General features: G+C 44.9%; 2 protein-coding genes across 2 annotated transcripts; one reads left to right on the top strand and one right to left on the bottom strand.

The window, feature by feature from the left end:
• Positions 1-1,859: 1,859 nt before the first annotated feature.
• NDUFA8 (NADH:ubiquinone oxidoreductase subunit A8) lies at positions 1,860-4,377 on the bottom strand. Its single transcript, XM_064727981.1, has 4 exons — positions 4,276-4,377; positions 4,028-4,191; positions 2,568-2,733; positions 1,860-2,105 (listed from the first exon to the last, which is right to left on the bottom strand). The coding sequence occupies exons 1-4, from the start codon at positions 4,324-4,326 to the stop codon at positions 1,968-1,970; spliced, it is 519 nt and encodes a 172-aa protein (XP_064584051.1). The 5' UTR covers positions 4,327-4,377; the 3' UTR covers positions 1,860-1,967.
• Positions 4,378-4,418: 41 nt separating this feature from the next.
• MORN5 (MORN repeat containing 5) lies at positions 4,419-18,981 on the top strand. The gene is made up of 6 exons (XM_064727833.1): positions 4,419-4,506; positions 4,815-4,962; positions 5,190-5,301; positions 6,161-6,292; positions 17,535-17,649; positions 18,874-18,981. Exons 1-5 carry the CDS (start codon positions 4,460-4,462, stop codon positions 17,627-17,629), a joined length of 534 nt encoding a protein of 177 aa, XP_064583903.1. The 5' UTR covers positions 4,419-4,459; the 3' UTR covers positions 17,630-17,649; positions 18,874-18,981.
• The last annotated feature ends 59 nt before the right edge of the window (positions 18,982-19,040 follow it).

The following is a 19,040-nucleotide window of genomic DNA, read 5'->3' as shown; positions in this document are numbered from 1 at the left end:
TTCACCTGCTCATTCCTTGAAACTGAAGAGGGAACCTAGGCCAGCAGACAGTTAATTCTGACACTTTAAACCATGATCAGTGTATCATTACTCGATCCCACAGATCTGACCCAAGAGGCTGTAGATTCAGCTGTCAAGAAACAGAAAATAACCTTAAACCTTTGAGGCTCAGCATAAATCAAAATCACTTTTGTTTTTGCTTACAGTACTGGCCAACTTAAGGGTGGGGTTCCTATCAGGCTGTTGAAAAAACCTGCCCTCCTACTTACGAATGTCTTTCTTTTCAGAAGCAATCTAATAGGAAAAATTACTCTTTAATTGTGATTAGGGGCTGACTACTGGAATGCCCATGCCTGTTAATTCCAAAGCAGATGTTCAGCAGTGCAATATGCTGACAATAGTAAGTTAGTAACAGAACATGGTAAGATCTAAAAACTCCTGATAACTGTTGGAGTGGTCAGCAAAGATCTGATGTGATTTGTGTTAACATCCCAGAACAATCCATCCTCCTCTCAGCCAAACCTCACTGCACTCAGCTGAATGTAATTAGACCCCAAGCTTGTCCTAATTTCAGTCTCTGCAGAGAAGGGTTCTCTTTCTTCAGCAAGAAAGACGTGGCTCTCCGAGATGGTGGCAGTGATGGCCAAGGAGAAACTGCAAAGGAGCAGCATCAGCTCACAGATTTAGGCAAGGACAGCTAAGACAGCCTGGTATGTACATTAAAATAAAAACACAGCACCTGCCTTGAGTTTCAGTCAATGCACCCCAGCAGAAAGTAGCAAGAACCCAGAAGCCTCACAGTGCACAAGCTGTTTTTAGATAAATGTTATACAATTTTCCCTCTAGCTCCATGGATCAGAAACATATGCTGCAGCTATAGAACCATTACAGTTTAATCCCACCTCAAACAAGGAGATGGTAAATCTTCAGATCCTACTACCTGCAGGCTACTCAAGGAGCAGAGCACAGTTCCACTTTGCCATGGTTCAAGTGAGACAATCTCACCAGAGCAGGTTAAACTGCATATTGCTTTGGAAAAACAAGTTCATTGGCTTTTTTTGACCTTGCTATTGGATGGAGGTGAATGAAAGACTAGATCCAACTCCTATGAAAAACTTGACTTTCAGATACTGTAGAAAAGATAAATTTTAAAAAGCTCACTAACTCCTCCATCAAAAAGAACACCACAGTGAAAAATTGGGAAGGATTTGCCCCAAACCCTTTAAATCAGGGTCTTGAGACAGAATAGAACCTCCTTTCCTACCCTGCTTAATGGAGCACAAGATCCTTTAGAAGAAATTTTTTCCTGAAAGGTGTTGAAAATTTAATATGATTTTTCTGATAATGTAGCTTGTGTTCCTCCAGTAGAACAGTCCAAAAAGTGGAAGTCCCTAACCAATGTTGTATGAGCAGCTGGGAAACACAACAGGGATCTTCATGGCAGAAACAGCACAGCCCCCATACCTAGCAAATGCCAGATTCCACTAACCCCTTGCTCCAAGACAGATTTTAGGTTAAACCTCTCCAGGAGTCCCTTGGAAAGAATGCACAATTATGAGTTGCAAGAGCAAGGGAAGACATTAATGACTTGTTTGTTCCCAGAGTTTCCTTGATCCATGAGGCAATGTTCTCAGTACGTAAATCAAGCCTCACACCAGTCTGTGATTGATGGGCCAGCAGTCAAAGACTGGAACTGCATTTGCACACATCCCAGGCAATCCTGGTAATCATGACCAACCCGCTGACGTTACTGGTGCCCAGAGCGTCCCCAGGGCTGTGTGACTGCAGAGAGCTCTGAGCAAAACAGGGAAATGCATTGTTCTCGTTGCTAAGAGTTTAAAGAAGTCTGCTCAGCCATGTCATGGTTTTGGGCTCTTTAATTATTAGTAATACCCAGCACACACCACACAATTTACACGTGCAAGTGCCACATCTCCGCACTTGAGTCACAGCACAGCCTGCCCACTTCACCAGGACCAGAAAAAGAGCCTGCTGCCAAAGGGAGAGGGCTTCAGCTCCCCTTCTATGGGTGGGTTTGGCTGTGGTCTGGGCCTAGAGTGATAGGCATTCTCAGGCAGAGGACGGTCTGTCTTCACCTTCGTAACCTGGAAAGAAATGCAAAGAAGTGATACAAGTTCTCACAGCATTTAACAGCCAGGTTGAGCCAGAACTTCAAGGAAGAACTACCAAGAAGAACCAAACAATAATAAGGGCACATTGTTCAGCTGATGAGAGCTCCTCAATACTTCTAAGAAAAGGGAAGGGAGGGGTGTTTCATCACAGCTACAGAACAGCTCCACGTGAGCATGAGCTTCATTCCTAAAGGAAAAGCCTGTACCAGGAAAACCAAAAAGCAAGAATTTCACTGTCTAAGAAAAGCACAAGCCTTCTGGAAAAGCAACTATGGAAAATGCTGCCAGTCTTGACTCCTACTATCCCACAAATTCCAGCGCCGAGTTCATGAAACACCAGCGGGCCAAGAGATGCTGGAGACCTGCTCTGGACAAAACGCTCCCAAAGAGAGGAGAGCAGGATCCACCTGTGTGCCCCGAGGGGTAAGGAGTTACCTTGGAGAGGTCTCCCAGGTCGGGCCTGACCCAGCCCAGCTTGTCCAGCACGCAGGAGTCGAAGGCTGCCTGCTGCTTGCGGCAGCGGCGCAGCTCCTGCTGGTTGCTGTAGTCGATGCACGTCCAGTAGGCCGTGAAGGGCTCGGCGCAGTGCGTCCGGATGCTCCTGGGGACACCACAGCACAGACCCTCAGCACCACACCCAGGCTGCTCATCCCACCCTCAGCTCGGGGCCAAGCGGGGTCTGCAGCTTTCAGTTCTCAGGAACAGCTAAACCTTCGCTCAGGTCAGTATTTGGTACAGGTACCTGTGAAATCTCCATCGCTGCAGCTACAATTGATGACAGCAATGACTTAACTGAGATTTTTGCTGGGTGGATGTTCACAGCTTCTCCATGGGATGTGGTGAACACCCCAATGGGATATCTTTGTTTTGCCAAATAATTTAGTTACATTACATGGTGCTCTAATGCTTCCAAATGATTCTGTGTCTAAAGCTCAAAAAGCCATGCTCAGAGCAGAGGTTTCAGCTGCTGCACTGGAGGTGGATATGCCCTGAGGTAATTAAATTAGGTCCTGTACAAACAGCACTGGCATGTGCCTTGGAGCTATGTGTTTGGTCAGGAGAGGCAGGTGGTGCCCCTGCTTAAGCTTTCTCAGTGCTTCACTGATGAGACAGGGAGGACAGACAATGCAATGCTCGGTTGGTTTCTGGAGTTCATCACACAGCTGCAAGGTGCAGCAGCATCACACCACTGCCCTGAGTTCCTAACAAAAACCAAGGCCGCTTGCTCTGGAACAAAGGCACAAGAACTTCAAGTGACAGGATATATCCATGTAGAAATGAGCAAAACAAAACACATGGCCTCCATACCCAGGAGTTAAAGATTAAGAAGAAGGTATAAAATTTTTGAAGGCGGTGATGGCGTCAGTATTTTTAATTAGAATAATGGAATTACAGAATAGTTTGGGTTGGCAGGAACCTTAAAGTTCATCTCATTCCACTCCCTGGTATGGGCAGGGGACACCTTTTACTATACCAGGCTGCTTCAAGCCCCATCCAACCTAGCCTTGGACACTTCCAGGGATGGGGCAGCCACAGCTTCTCTGGGCAACCTGTACCAGGCCTCACCACCCTCACAGGGCAAAATTCCTTCCTAACACCTGATCTAAACCTGCCCTCTGTCAGTGTGAAGCCACCCCCCTTGTTCTGTCACATTGTCACAAGTCCCTCTCCATCTCCCTTGTAGCCCCTGCTCGTACTGAAAGTTGCACTGAGGTCACCCCGGAGCCTTCTGTTCCCCAGGCCGAAGAGCTCTCCCGGCCTGTCCCCACAGCAGAGGCGCCCCGCTGGAACGAGTGACCGCCAGCGCTCCAATGACCCTGCCGGGCACGGCCCGCAGCTCCGTCACCTCAGGCCCGAGGGGCTGCGGCGGCGCCTCCCGGCCGGAGGCCGCTCACCTGAAGAAGTTGATGGCGCACTGGTTCACCTGCCGGCCCTCCTTCAGGCACTTGCGCGGGTCCTTCTCCTCCCAGCGGCACAGCATGAACTCCTTGTTGGGCCGGTCGCACTGCGAGCCGTAGTGGTGCGCCGCGGCCTTCAGCACGGCCGAGCTCACCGCCACCTGCGGCGGGGCACAGCGGCCGTGAGGACGGGTGGGGAAGGCAGGGCAGGGCGGGGAAGGTCCCGCCGGCCCTCACGCACTCACCTCCTGCACATCGAGCTCCTCGAGCGGGGGCACCCGCAGCGCCCCGGGCATGGCGGCTCTCCTTGAGCGCCCTCAGCGCCCGCCCCGCACCGCGCACGCGCGGCCGCGGGGGGCGGGACCAGGGCGGGGCCGGGGCGGGCCGGGGCCGTTGTCCCGGTGACCGGGACGCGCCGTCGGGGCCGCCATGGAGCTGGTGGGGGATCGGTACCTGGGGGGAGTCATGCGCGGCAGGTGCGGCCGGGCACGACGGCGGACACGGAGGGACCGGGAGGGGGCACGGGGGGTGCGGGGAGGGGTGGAAGCGGGGGGACCGGGAAGGGGCGGGGGGGAGCCCCGGGAGATGGAGGGCGCAGCGGGGTTCGCAGGGGACACGTGGGAGCGAGGGTCCGACAGGGAGGGCAGCGGGGTACTGGGCGGGCAGGGGAGTACGGTGAGGGCAGGGGAGTCGCGGGCATTGCAGATGGGCCGTGGGGACAAGGGGGGATTGCAGGGGGCTGGTGGGACCCGGTGCCACCGTCCACCCCCGCCATCTCTTCCAGGATGGAAGGATACGGCTACTACACGCTGCCCATGGGCACCGAGTACCGGGGCTCGCTGTGGGACGGCATGTTCCACGGGCACGGCGAGCTGCGGCGCCCCACCGGCGGCGCGTACCGGGCGCTCTGGGAGCGCGGGCTGCCCACGCAGGTACGGCCGGGGGGCTGCGCCCCGAGGGGTGAAACGCGCGGAGTTCCGAGCCAAGGCCGGGTTTGACCCCTCGGGTGCGTGGGGGAGGCTGCTGGCACCGCAGACGGGATTCCCGACCAAAGGCGATGGAGCCGCGCTGGCCCTGCTGCAGCTCTGCCGGCGCGACCTGGCCTTGGTTCCGTCCATCCATCATGTTTATTAACTCTGCACTCAAACGCGTTTTGCAGGGGAAATACACTTTTACAGATGGTCTCGAATTCGAGTTGGAAAAATGGCTTTACTGCGACGGCTACGACAGAAGATTCTATACAGAAATCACCTCTGGTTTTAAACCACCAGGTACTAAATTGCGTTTGCGATCCTGAGAGTCTGGAAGGAATTAAACTAACAACTTTGCTTAAGAAAGATTAATTCAGCTACATGAGTAACATGGAGCAGAAATGCTCTGGCTAATTTCATGCAAGCCTGAGATGCTGCCAGGAGAATGTGGACAGCACCTTCCACCAGCACAGCCTGGGGTGCAGCTCTGCGCCCACCGGGGTCTCCTGGGGCAGGACAGGCCTTCATCATCGGCAGCTTTTGACATCCTCATTAACCCCTTCATACCATTCACCCTCCCTGCCTCAGCAGGGTGCTTTTGATACAGACAAGTCCAGCAAAAGCAATTAGTTTGCATCCAGGGCACCGAATGAGGCTTCAAGCATCTGCCCCACGTAGCTTTTTAGGAGACACCAAAACAGATGTTTGTGTTCAGTCTGTGTTTTGCTAAAGACTTCTAGAATGTTATTTATTTTAGTCAAAAGGTGGGTTTATAAAGGAAAAAAGTGAGTAAAGTCTGTAATTTAATACACACAATACATAGAATATTTTAGTGATGACATGGAGTTGTGTGAAGCCAGCGATTCTCTCCTGGCCCCATTTTGGATTTTAGGGTTGGACTTGTAATGTTAACTTGGTGGGCTGAATCACAGGGCTGTGAATGAGGAAATCAAAGTGATTGTTTTTTATCACACAATCTTTGTGTGTGCATTTTTCCATTTTCATTTTCCCCATCTGCACAATTGATGAAATGTTTTACAAAATTTATTGTGAGGTAACTCTGTTATTTTTATAGCAAACACCATGGAGATGTATATTAGTTATCTTGATCAAAGGCATAAATTAAAAAAAAAATTCAAACCTTGTTTTTCCCCTTCAGGCATTGCTCAGCTTACAAATCTGGATCCTCCCAAAATAATCCCAAAAGGTTGTTATGACTGTGGTGATGGATTCTATAACCCCAAAACCAGAATAGTTGTTGACTACAAACGCAAGTTTCTGAGAAATGCAGGTATGATTTCACTTCTTCTGCCAGGTAAACTAAGAAGGGTTTATGATATCTTCTAGGCTGCCTGATTAAAGCCAAAATATAAACAACTCCATGGCTTGGTTCTATTATCACTGAGCTAAAATATCTTTAACTTATTTATTTTATCAGTGATTTATGTATCCCCAGAGCGGTACAAATCATATTTTGCAAAATTACAATGAAGTATTCCCAAGCATATATGAATAAATACGTTTTATTGCCATTTGGTATGTTAATCTCAGAAAAATCTTCAGTCTCTCCTGTTATGATCTCAAGCAAGGGAGTGGTTGTGAGGGGCACATCACTGATCCTGAAAGCTGAAAAGCTCCATGTTGTCAAGCAGCACAGTGCTTAAGCATGTGCTTATCTCTACATGCTAGAATTATTAAAATGAGTCTGGGTCTTACCTTTCTGAAAGAAAACCTTCACCTTGGAGAGCTGTGTTGGGAGTAGAGTCTGGCAAATACACGGATAGGTCCTCAAATTAATAAACCTTGGGGAAAATGAGTTCTTACCAAGCCAAAAGAGAAACTTTTCAAATTAAAAGCCACAGAAGATCCCCAAACAATTGACACTGGGATAACTAAAAAAATGTAATCTGACCTGAAAAACACCCTACTTTGTGTTCTGGCTATTTAATCTTTGTGTTTATCACCTTTTCAGTGCAGAGAGTTTTAAAATGAAACTGATTTCTGAAAACAGCCACCCACCATGCTTTTTCCTTTTTTTTTTTTTCCCTCAAATGTCCAAATTGCAAAACCTCTTTTTTTTTTTTCTAGAAAACAGAACATTTCATTTTCAGTGTGCTACAGTTTAACAGTTTTGTTGCTTGGAAACTCCATTTTTCAGTAAATTTACTATTTGTTGTAAAAAAATTCTGCTCCACTCTACTTTCAAGAGCTTTTGTGAGTGTGCACTGTGATACTGGAGGAGGGAAGTGGGGAGGGGTTAAATGAATTGGAGATACCATCTGCTATAAAATATACCCTGTGATACATGGCCTGTTTTATAAACGTTGAATAAAAACTGATCTAGATTATTACAAATGGCATTGATCCAAAATACTGGAATGCAGTGGGCCTACTGATGAGGAAGATAAGCAACATGCTTTCCAAAAACACAGGAACCTACACAGATTAGTACAGGAGGGAACGCCTTGGAATTCAATTTATTGTTTTTTAATCTGTTCTTTGAACTCATTGTCCTTTATGACATTTATCTCGAGCCCTACAAATTATACCAATCAATACGGGCCCGGCGGCGCAGCGTGCGGCCTGCCAGAGCGCTGGAGATGGGCTTGGTGTGGCCCTTCCAGCCAGGCCTGCACACAAAGTTCAGCTTGTTGATGTGAGGGTGAAGAAGGAATGTGTCATGTAGGCCAGACCCTTCCTCTCGAGAACATGAACACAATTGAAAAGCCCGGCACTTGTTCAACATCAGAGGAACTCCCGCCGCCCCAGGAGAGATGATTCAGGGCACAAGGCCACTGAAGCAAAGAGAAAAGAAAAAAATTTAAAAAAAAACCCCAGCTGTAAGCAGAAGAAACTGAGGAAGAGGCTGAGATGACAGGGAACAGATCCAGAATTACTCCATTATAGGTTGGGCAGGAAAGAGCAGGAAAACCTCCAGGCTTCCAGCCAAGTCTTGAAAGCATCAAAAGCAGATGGTAGGAAGCATTCAGGAAGTTCTTACAACAGCTTGACAGGTTTACCAAAATGACACTATCTGCCTCAGCCCTGGCAGCAGGCTGCAGAACACTCCAGTGCTCACCTTTCACCCCAGCCCTATTCTGAAGCCATTGCTAATTGTTCCTGGGCTGTTTGAGGGATCCCTGAGCCTGGCACGGCCTTGGCCCAGCCTGGCACGGCCTTGGCCCAGCCTGGCACAGCCAGGCCCAGCTCCAGAGCAGGGCACAGCATTCCCCTGGCAGCTCCTGAGCTCACTGGCAGCTCTGCTCCGTGGAGATGAGAGGATGAGGAGCCCCAGGGAGGCTCCTGAGCTCCAAAGTCTGACCCTCATTTTCTCACAGAGCTCTCTTTGCTGGAGCAGCAAAGGCCCCTCCTGAAAACATCAGCAGGCCCAGGGAATGAAATGACAGCAGCAGCTTTGTTAGAGTTTTTATCTAGCAAGCTTTTCCAAATTCTCATTACAGCCTCGCAGTTATTACTCCGTCCCTAAACCTCTGTCTCCTTGGGGATGCTCAAATTTCTCCTGGTTCTCCATGTGTTCTTCAAGCTTTTCTTCTTGCCAGTATTGCGAAGTACGTGAAATTGAGCACATAAATAAGAATGGGAAGGCTCGTTTGTAAGAAGATACCTTGTTTATTTTTAATAGATACTGGGACCAGGCTCCTGTTTCACCAGGAGTATTCCTCTTGGTTTTTTCCCCCCCAGAAATAGGACTCCTGGCACCTTTGTAACAGAGTTTGGTCAATAGAAAGATCGGAAGATTTCCCAATTTTTCAGTGAAAAGTAGAAACTACAAGACATTATTTTTAATGCAAAGCAGAGAGGCACAAGAAGATCTGTGACGTTCAGATTTTAGGCCCTCTAAATATCAGAAAACCCCATAACTTTCAAAGAGAAAATACCATCAAAAAATGAATTTTTTATACTGAGATGGAAAAGATCTCAGCAGATTGCCTGGGTCACCTGTCTTGATGAAAAGAAGAGATATTTCTGATGAAAATTGCCTTGTTTCTCCTGTGGTTTTCACAGGGATGGGTTAAATAATATAAAACATGCTTTTCCTCATTCTGAGAATATTTATTCTACTATTTTCATATTTCTGCTTCAGGTTTAATTAGTATGGTGCATAGGGGAGCTTCCTGTAGTGCAGTCAGTATTACCTGAAATATATTTCTACCTCTTCCTATAAATCAAGAGCAGAAAGACACAAAATCTGCCTTTTCACTCAGAGCTCAGGCAGGGAACTGAATTAAGAGCAGGATTAGGCCTAGAAGACCAGGACAAGTGTCTTATTAGGAGGGGGTTTGGTGTTGCTGCAGTCCCAAGCCAGCCAGCAATCAGCATTTCTACAAGGCTGAAAGTCTCGTGAAAAGCAGCAGGAAAAATCCTGCTGCTCCAGGAATCATTATGAGCTGAAAAGGTCAAGATTCAAGAACATTATTTTTGTGTAGTTTAGAGAAGTCTAGGGTTAGAACGTGTGAGGTGGTGAGGCTGGCCTGACTCCCCAGGAAAAGGGGCAAAGCCATTTTAATTCTAAGCCTTATTAATCACAGACTTACAATTTCCTCATGTTGTTACCTTGGGATGGAGAACTCGTGCTTGGTCTGAAAGAACTGAGAAGCACAAATATTCTGGACAGTCAGCAATGATGTGTTCAACCATTTCAGGTTTATCCAAATACACAAATCCATGAGAGAAATCTACATTCGGACTTTTTTTCCCTCACAACTCAGATCTGACTCGCACCAAGTGCTCTTTGGGAAATGTAGACTTTGACTTGTCTGAAAAATGCAGTTGAGAAACAGCCATAACCACTCAATAATCGCTCAGGGTAATATTTCTATACCTACCCTCATGTACCCCAAACACATGCAGATGTTTGCGTGCTCTTTCTCAGAAACTACTGGAGAATTGGGTGTGGGATGAGGACCTGGCAATTTTTCAGGCCTGGAGTATTTCTGGAAAAAAGACAGCAAATTTAACTTCGAGTCAACTGCAGTGCAGGAAAAAAGATTGACTGCACTGAGGGATCATGCACGGAGCTTTATTCCCTGTTCTTCTTTGAAATTGCCCGTTCTGATGATGGAGGGAGGGGATGAACAGCCTGGTTCCAGGCTAGTCCCCCAGTCATTGCCTAAGAATGTGGAGTTGTTTTGGCAGATGCCCTGAGCAAGGAGAGGAAAGCCCCAGCAATACACATACAGAGGGAATATAGTATTTTTGTTCGAATGAATTTAGCTTCCCATAGATTTAAATGTCTACTTATAAGGCAGGACCATTTAATCTTTTGTACATTTGTTTCTTTTTTATTTGACTTAAGATACTGAATTTAGATGAGGTTTAGTTCCTACATATTGAAACTCTTAAAAGCTCTTCAAATAATTGTTCTTTGGATACTTGTTAGGCTAAAGAAATCAGTTTTGATCGGCAGTAAAAGTTCATGCTATTTTAAGTGCAATGCTATAGCTATTTTCTGTTGTATATTTAATCATTTTGAATTATATGTCATGTAAAAGATTTTAGCTCTGGGGCATTTGCCAGATGGCTGATTCTGCATTTCACACAACAAAAGAAATAATGTTTGTGTAAAGCTCTTAAAAATAGTTGGTAATCAGTATATTCTACAACGAATAGGATCCAGACCTGTTTGGAAAAAAACCCCAGCTTTTGCAGAAATTAATTTAGAGGATTTGGTCTCTACCTCTGGGCTCTGAACAAAACAAATTGTGTCTATTGTTTGCTGATTTTGTAACATTTAACAAGTTAACTGGATTGTAAATTTTACTCATTTTTATGTTAAATGCCGTTTATTGCAATCCATTGATCTTTTTCTCTTTACTTTGGCTGACAAACTTATTTCTGAAAGCAGGGTTGTAAAGCAGAGAGCCAATGCTGCTCTCCCTTTACACAAGTGGAGCATATGAATGTGAGTAGCCCTTTGCTTTTCTTGCAACAGCTGCAGTGCTTGTCCTTTTTCCTGCTAGTTCCTCCTTCTGGCCTCTTTGATTCATATTCCTCCAAAATACCACTGCAAAAAAATATTTTCTCTCTCTGCCATGGCATTCAGCTTCTTCTCTTTGCCCACAAGGCTCTACAGAGCTACCTACAAATTCACCCTCAAATTCACCTTCTGGTCTTGTCTCCTCCATCTCCCACATTCCTTTTCCCTTGGATCTAGTTCCAGGACATAGGTTTTTAGCCACATTTATACAATTCCAGTTTTCTGGTACTTGCTTCCCAGACTCTGTGGTAGCCAAAAGCTTTGGAAAATATTACATCCAGAAGCAGGAGAGAAATTGTGTTATAACTCTTTGATCTGGATCTTCAAAGTGTCACTTATCTACCTCTTCCTCTTTTGTTAGTTAGATAGCTTTTGTTCCGATGTCAGAGCTCTGGATCTAAATAATCCCCAATGCTTAACAAATAAATTAATTGAGGAGCCAGATCTCAGCAGGAGGAGAGGCAGAGCCCTGGCAAGTGTCACAGTGGGACTGCAGAGTGGGCAAGGCAAAGGGCTGGGCACTGAAGATGGCAGAGACAAATTGAGTCCATTTCAAATGACTCTCCCAGACTCCTATGATAAGCTGAGGGGGTTTTCTTACCCTTTTTTTAACTTACTCTACCCTAAACATTTTTTAAAATGTTAGGCCAATTTTCCTACCCATCATATGCTCTTTTTGTATCTTTTTATATAGAAATGTGTGAAGATCAAGAACATTTGGATGCCATTGCAAAATTCCTATATATGTCTTTCACAGTGTCAAAATCTGCTCAGGTGACAGACAGAGATACTTGGAGACTTCTCATCTGAGCAACCAAGAACATTCTTAGATTAAATTTGGCTTACATGTTTTAATCTGAAACATCCTCCATTCAGCAAAATAGATTATGAACCAACAAAATTTATATTCCAGGCTGTAGCCAGCAGTGATAATATTAACATTTGCATCATGGTGGAAGTTACTACAGCAATTTCAGTAGCTATAGCTTTTGCAGATATATTGTTCCTTCTGGTTTCCTGGCCTTATCTTTTTGAAAATTGTGGAAGTTTCAGTTCCAAGGAGTGGCATGCCAAGAATAACACCTTTGTTTGGGTGCTAACCATCCTATTGTGAATCCATTAAATAGGTTACACACAACCTTATAGGCACTTACATTCAACATACAGCTCATGTGAAAACAACTTTTACAAGAGATGGAAAGTTCATTTGGGGGCCATTTTGGAATGACAGTAATTAAAAGAGAGTGGAAGGGTGAGAATTTGTGGGTGGAAGCAAAGGTTAATTGAAAACATATTTTCCATTTTCTTGCCAGCCTTGATGTCGGTGGGGTCAGGTGCAGTAAGGAAAGGGGTGCTAGGGACCCAGAGGGGGCAGTGGAAATGGAAGGGGTGTGCCAGGCAGAGCCCATGGCTCAGATGCTATCACAGCTCCCTGTGATTGTGCAGTGGAAGAACATGATGAACTGCTCTGCGGGTGCTGGGAGGAGTCAGGGATGTGAAAGAATTCCCTGATATTGTTGTTTACAATGGGCTGCGTGTGCTTGGCCCTCTGCAAGCGGGGAGGAAGCTCAGCTGCTGCTGGAGGATGGTGTGCTGTAAACACAAACCATCCCAACACACCCCTCAGACCGTGGGCAGCTCTGGGCAGGGCTGGGCTCGGCTGTGCCAGGGCTCCCAGGGCTCCCTGTCCTGCTGGTGGCACATGCCAGGGATGCCAGCTCCCCTCCTGGGCTCTCACAGAGCTAACAGAGGGGTGACCCCCACTCACATCTCAATTTCTGCCTCCCCTCCTGGGCTCTCACAGAGCTCACACAGGGTGACCCCCACTCACATCTCAATTTCTACATCCCCCCCTGGGCTCTCACAGAGCTCACACAGGGGTGACCCCCACTCACATCAGGTCCTTGGGCAGGGGAGAGAGCCATGGATCTGAATTTCAGAGTGCACAGCCTCTGAAACACCAGGAACACATACACTGCCAAGACCTAACCCAGTCAGACAAGGTTTTTAAGGTGAACAATGTTGATTTTCCCCTGTTCAAACCACTGGGGATTCTAATTTAGCAAACTTCTAGGTGGTTTCCTGGGAAAGCAATAGTTAAGAGAAGCCTCCATGGCAATTCTGCCAGTGCTGTCAGTCTCAGCTCTGTGCCATGGCAGGCACCTAAGCATGCAGAGTCCTCAGAAGCCTCTCACAGCTGAGGTTTCCATAAGCAACCCAGAAACATGATAGTTAAAAGCAAATAATTCTAAACTTTGCAATATGCATTTAATATAGCAAGATTAAACGCACCTAAATTACAGTGTGTTCTCATGTCATCTCTTGGAAGCACCCTGAAGCAAGGCCACCCTGAATTTTCAGCTGTTTCTAATCCCAGCTGAGAGATAAATCTGGAATGTGGTATTTGGGGAAATCTCTTCTGCCACTACTTTTAGCCTGAGCGTTGCAAAGGAGGCAATGGTTTCATTTTGCAGAGAGCAGAAATCCACTGATTTACGTGGGCTGCCCTTTGAGCTCATGTGGGATACACCCAACAGTGGCTGTGACACCTGTTTGGACCTTGCCAGCATTTGGAACTTCCCCTAAACCCCCAGAACAAGGCAGAAACTCGCCAGGCAGCATTTGGTGAGAAGATACAAATTTGAAATGGGCTGCTTAGAGGAGCACATTACACCCTCAGCTTTAGCTGGCTCTGGTTCACCTAAGGAGGCTCCCCAGAGGGACCTGTGGGGTGTGGGACAGCGAGATCAGGACACTTCCCTCCTGTTTAATCACCTTTTGTGGGCTGATGCTGTTTCTGGGGAGCAGTGGTGCAGGTGGCTGCCAGGCTGGCTCCCTGTGCCTGAAATTAAATGAAATGAAAACAGCCTGAATTAATCACCAAAATGACAGAGAGCTGTCCCAGCGAGGGCTGGCTGAGGAGCTCACCCACAATATTCAGGATATATTTAGTGGGTGCTAGAAACTGATCTCATTTTTGATTGAGACACAGGGAAATAATTCAAGAGCTCATCCATTACAATCTTTTGCTGTTTCAGTTTCAAGATTCCAATAATATGTCATTATAATAATGATAATTCACTGACTTTGGAAGAAATAAAATGGGTAACATTTACTAACAGCACAGGGATACACCAGATTGCAGTGAAATGCTCAGACAAAGCTTTTTCCCATTACCTTCCAACACCAGCATGGTTAGTCCTCTTTCAGCAAAGTCTGTTCCATCACTGTTTATTCTACTGAGGAAAATCTAAAAAAATGGATAAACTTTTAAAGATAAATACACTGACACAAAATTCAGCACACCACACGAAGAACCCCATTCTACCTAATTGTGCACAGGGTGATAATTTAGCACTGATTAAAGAGTTTGTATTTTTTTCAAATCTTTTTTAAAAGGAAAATTACTTCTGAAGGTGAAGATGTGCTTAGACAATCATATTAACATATTCAAACAATTGTAATTTGCAAAATAGTAATTACAACTCACTATCTGGTAGCATTAATCAAACTTCAAGGTTTAATTCCATTTTAAATATTGATGAAATGTGATTCTCCAATCTAACCCTGGTGTTGCAGGGTTATGGAAGCAGCCAGTGGCAGAAAAAGAGGAACGTGTAGTTAACAAGCAGCTGCCACAAAGAAGGATCGGCATCTGTGATTTAAATTGTTAGCTGCACAGTCAGGTAGAGTGTAAAAAGGGTAGTCAAGAGGCTGTTAAGTCCATTGCTGCCAATTACTAACAATCAGGGAGGAGCTTTAAGACTTGTTCAGTACAATAAACCCAGTTTGTCTTGTTTCAGGGGTTACTACTGAAGAGGTTGCAGCTGCACTGATTCAAATAGCCCTAAAACTACAGTAATTATCAACCAGTCTTCTTTAGTGTAGCAAAAGTATGTTTTACCATAGCTTAACTCTTTACATTCTAATATTTCCCTGCCTCCTCTCCCATAGCCAGCCCTGGAGCCATTCTCATCCCTGGGCTGTGCTTCTTCTCCCTAGCCTGGAGCAATTCTTTCATTTCCCCTTACCTAGACCGAGGAGCAGCTGTACATCACACTGGGCTGGATGGCAGTCCTAGGGATTTACTTCGTGTTCAGTCATCCCATCCATTTTTCCTTTTCATGCACAAAGTTGAAATTCACATCTCTCGTTCAGTTTTTACATCTGGTTCAACTCCATGCAGGTTAAGCAGGGCTTATGAACATGTGTTTAATTTGCACAGGCTCAGATCACAAACCAAGACATTTTGGGATCAGTCTGGCAGGGCCAAGATCCTTGGAGTGACTTGTCCTGGTGCTTTCCTAGGAGCCCAGGAAATCCCAGAGTGCAGAACGAGACAATCTGGGCAAACCAGGGGCGTGCTGGAAACCTGTGAAGCCAAGTTAGCATCTGCCATTCTTTGTGCTTAAGCCCTTGATGCTCAGCTGAGTGAGAGCTGCCAAGGGCTCAGTCAGCCTCGGGCTGGTTATTTCTGGCACTCAGGTGAGCCAGGTGTGCCCAGCTGCCAGCCAGGCATGGTGATGCACAGCATCTCTAAGTCTTCTTATTCCTTCACCATGACAGAAACAGACAAAAGTTTCCTTTACATGCAGTTATGACAAGCTCAGTTAAACTATCTTTTTGTTTTAGTTAAGGCAATTCCAGCTCAAACCAGGGAGCCACACAGAGTGGACAATATCTGTCACAGGCAAGGCACACGTGATACATCTCCAACACCTCGTGCATAGAACAAAAGCCAGCACTGATTATGGCTTGGGTGTTGTTTTTAAGAAAGCTGAAGGACCACATTTGCATTCCTGTTGCAGCCCTCGGTGGAATCTGCCTGTGAGAATTGCATGGTCTTTAAGCAAGATTCTGTGCTCATGTTTTTAATTTCCCTTTTAGCATATTTTTTTCAGCATCTATTTTCACCTACTTTACACCCAAATTAGAAATGTGCCATTATCAGGATATTTTGTTATGGATCTGTGGGTCTCTAAGGAAAAAAAAAAAATCAGTGAAACACAGAAAGAGCTGAACTTAGCTATTTCATCCAAATGATGACTGTTTTGCAGTCATTACAGCAAGCACCTTGGCACCATTCCTGCCTGCACCAGGGTGCCAGCAGAGCTGGGTGTGAGCAGCACCTCAGGTGTGCACCCAACCCTCAGCCAGCAAGGAGAGAAAAGGGAGGGCAGCATAGAAAAAAAAAAAAGGAAGAAAAGAGAAAAGACACAGCTTGATTCACAAGCCATCACAGGATCAACCTCCAAGTTTATGCATCTGAATTTGTCACAAACCCCTCTGAAACTTCTTAACCTAACACTTCATTCCCAGCACCTTCCTACCCTTTGCATTTCAAATGCTCCTCTGTCCCTTCAGCATAACGGTACAACTCCACAATCAAAAATCTCCCCAAAAATCTGACTCCTAGAGAAGCAACATGCTTCCTTCTCCATTTTGTTTGACCTGCCCAGGCAGGGGGCTCAGCAGGGTGACAAAATGGGACCGTGATGGTCCCAGGGGTGACACCCCCTCATCTGCTCTCGTACGTAACCAGGGCTGCCACAAACCCTCAACATTCAGATTTTTACACACATCGCAAGCAGCTAATATGAATTGGTTAAGACAGTGGTAAACACAAGAAGCAGCTCGAATATATTTCATTTGTATAAAAATAAATACAGGTATTGTTGTAAGTAATACTTTGATTTTTTTTTCCCCAAGGCTTTTTGAAGTCTGTTTTTCTGGTTTAATACACAGATCTCTTTTCTCCTACACAAACACAAAGGAAAAGGCTGCAGAACAGTTTTTGGAGACAAGACAATTTAAATCCCTGAAATTAAGAAGCCACAACTTAACATTCACCAAGCTATTTTTTTGTAAATCATGCAGAAAATTACTATTCAAACTTTGCTGGTCAGTTGTTTTTTCCTACATTGTCTTTGCTTTTATTTTCTTTCCACACTGTCATTATGCTCTCAGAATAAATACGACAGACATGAATACTAACAAGGGACACAGGAGTTGGTCTAAAATATCTCTCAGCCACTACATCAGCTTATCAATACCTGCCACAACATACATCCCAGAAAGAGCATGGAAAGAAAAGCTCCAAGACGAGAACCTGGCATTTTACTGACAATTTTTCTTTACCTTCACTTTTTATAAACCAACAAGCAACACAGCCAGAGTATTTTAAAAATGCCTATCTTCATTTCTGGTAGTTTCAGCATTTCTCCTGCGTGTTTTGCCCAAAAAGGCAAAATGTAAAATCTGTGCATGTAAATCTGGTGGCTCATCCAAGCTAAGCTGATCAAACAGATGAAAATCAGTCCTTGCCACAGAGCCAGTGCCTCCTGCCTTGACAAATTCCCACACAACAGCACACAATCTTTTAAACAAACACCAAAAAAAAAAGTGTTCTAAGATATGCCAATGGCTAAAATATTATTTATTTTTCAAGGGAAAAATGGCTTGTTTGACTGGAGCCCAGGGGTGCAGGGAGCAGTGTGGCACAGGGATATTTAAGGTTCCTTTCTCTCCCTTTCAGACGATGATGAGCATGAATGGATCCTTCGGACCTGCCGGAAAGCCTGGGATTTAACAGCTGAGGAGCAACCAAAACCATCAGACAGCCTCTCCTAGACAATATTCCAGCAAAGCAGGTAATCTGATTCACAATAAATGCAATTTGTCCTCGTGGATTTGTCTCACCCTTTCCCTCGACAGGAATATAATCTTTCTGTCATCTTTGTCAGCTCAAAGAAAAATGGAAATAATCATTTAATCAGTCATGCTGAGCAAAAGCCACGGCAAAAAAGCCGACTGTACTCACAATAATATTCCTGAGAGGTGTGCAGTGTAGTATGTATAAACATTATTAAGCCTGAAAACAATTTGTTAAAAAGAGTGCCTCGGATTCGGTGTTGAAGTCATTCAAATCCATCTTAATCAACATTATTTTCCCAGATTTTAGTTAGCTGTCCTGGTGAATTCCTTTCCTCTCTTTTTGCTCAGTACTTTGATATTGATTGATCATTGTAATAATGTACACCAGAGGTATTCTTTAATGACGGGTTTGCTAACTAGGAAATTATATCCATTTACTACGAACGTTTGTTGAACTCTCCTGAAGCCAGAGTTTAACAAAATAATAAAAGAGGAAAACTGGGTGGGTTGCTGCTTGATTAGTAAGCCAGAAAGTATTTAAAAATAAAATAAAATGGAATTACATCATTTTCTGGATGTAAGTGCCAGCACTTCTACTTGCATTAACTTTATTTATTACACAAATAAGACATTTACAAAGCACAACATTAAAAGTATGTAACAAAACAGACATTGGTTTTACAAAAAGTGCTTACAATTTTGTTTTACTTTTTTAAAATAAATATTAGTCTTGACTGTCCACTCATTCAGAGAAAAAATTTTTTAACCATTGTAGCCAAGACATGCAGAATTGCAACATGCTACAACAAAATGATTGGCAGATGAAATAAAACTGGTGTTGAGTTGGCATCCTACAGATAAATCACTGATAGTAGTGCAGGATTGGTTCCCACTCCCTGTCCCAACGAGTGAGTTCTGTAAGCACCTTTAGCTCGGGCATTGGGCTGACAGCATGAGCCAGGAAAAACCACTGGAGATAAAAGCTGAAACCATCCCTCTGCCAGAGCCGAGCTCTGTTAGTCACCTTATTAAACTGGAGTGAAGAGCCTTTCCCTGGCTGTCTTCAGTGGATTCTGTCTGCAAAAGGGTTTGTAAATAGCAACTGGAAAAGTTTAGTGCGTGGAGTCTGCATTGCTGCACCAGAACCCATCTGGCAATTACTGAATAAACTAAGAAAATGAGAATGACTTTAATTTTATTTTTTTTTTTTAAATCCACAGACAGGAGATGAATGCAAATGACCTGAGATAAGGTTTGGTTCAGTGGCAACAGTCAGTGTGAAATATGTTGTGAAACAATGTATTGAATAAATTAGAAGATTTCTTACATTCTTGGTACAGTTGAGTATTTTCCATACACATAATTAGCTCTAAAACTGCACAAGCTG

The sequence above is a fragment of the Zonotrichia leucophrys genome, chromosome 17, assembly GCF_028769735.1.
Source record: "Zonotrichia leucophrys gambelii isolate GWCS_2022_RI chromosome 17, RI_Zleu_2.0, whole genome shotgun sequence".
Lineage (NCBI taxonomy): Eukaryota > Metazoa > Chordata > Aves > Passeriformes > Passerellidae > Zonotrichia > Zonotrichia leucophrys.
The sequence above is the reverse complement of the archived record's forward strand: the minus strand, read 5'-3'. Positions and strand labels throughout refer to the sequence as shown.

What these genes read in the sequence shown, in the direction of transcription:
- NDUFA8 (XM_064727981.1), bottom strand. Translation starts at nt 4,326, where the DNA reads ATGCCCGGGGCGCTGCGGGTGCCCCCGCTCGAGGAGCTCGATGTGCAG. An exon ending in TGCGCCATCAACTTCTTCAG is followed by an intron (nt 2,734 to 4,027) that starts GTGAGCGGCCTC and finishes TGGTGTCCCCAG; the next exon opens with GAGCATCCGGACGCACTGCG. An exon ending in ACCTGGGAGACCTCTCCAAG is followed by an intron (nt 2,106 to 2,567) that starts GTAACTCCTTAC and finishes ATTTCTTTCCAG; the next exon opens with GTTACGAAGGTGAAGACAGA.
- MORN5 (XM_064727833.1), top strand. Translation starts at nt 4,460, where the DNA reads ATGGAGCTGGTGGGGGATCGGTACCTGGGGGGAGTCATGCGCGGCAG. An exon ending in GGGGGAGTCATGCGCGGCAG is followed by an intron (nt 4,507 to 4,814) that starts GTGCGGCCGGGC and finishes CATCTCTTCCAG; the next exon opens with GATGGAAGGATACGGCTACT. An exon ending in AGCGCGGGCTGCCCACGCAG is followed by an intron (nt 4,963 to 5,189) that starts GTACGGCCGGGG and finishes CGCGTTTTGCAG; the next exon opens with GGGAAATACACTTTTACAGA.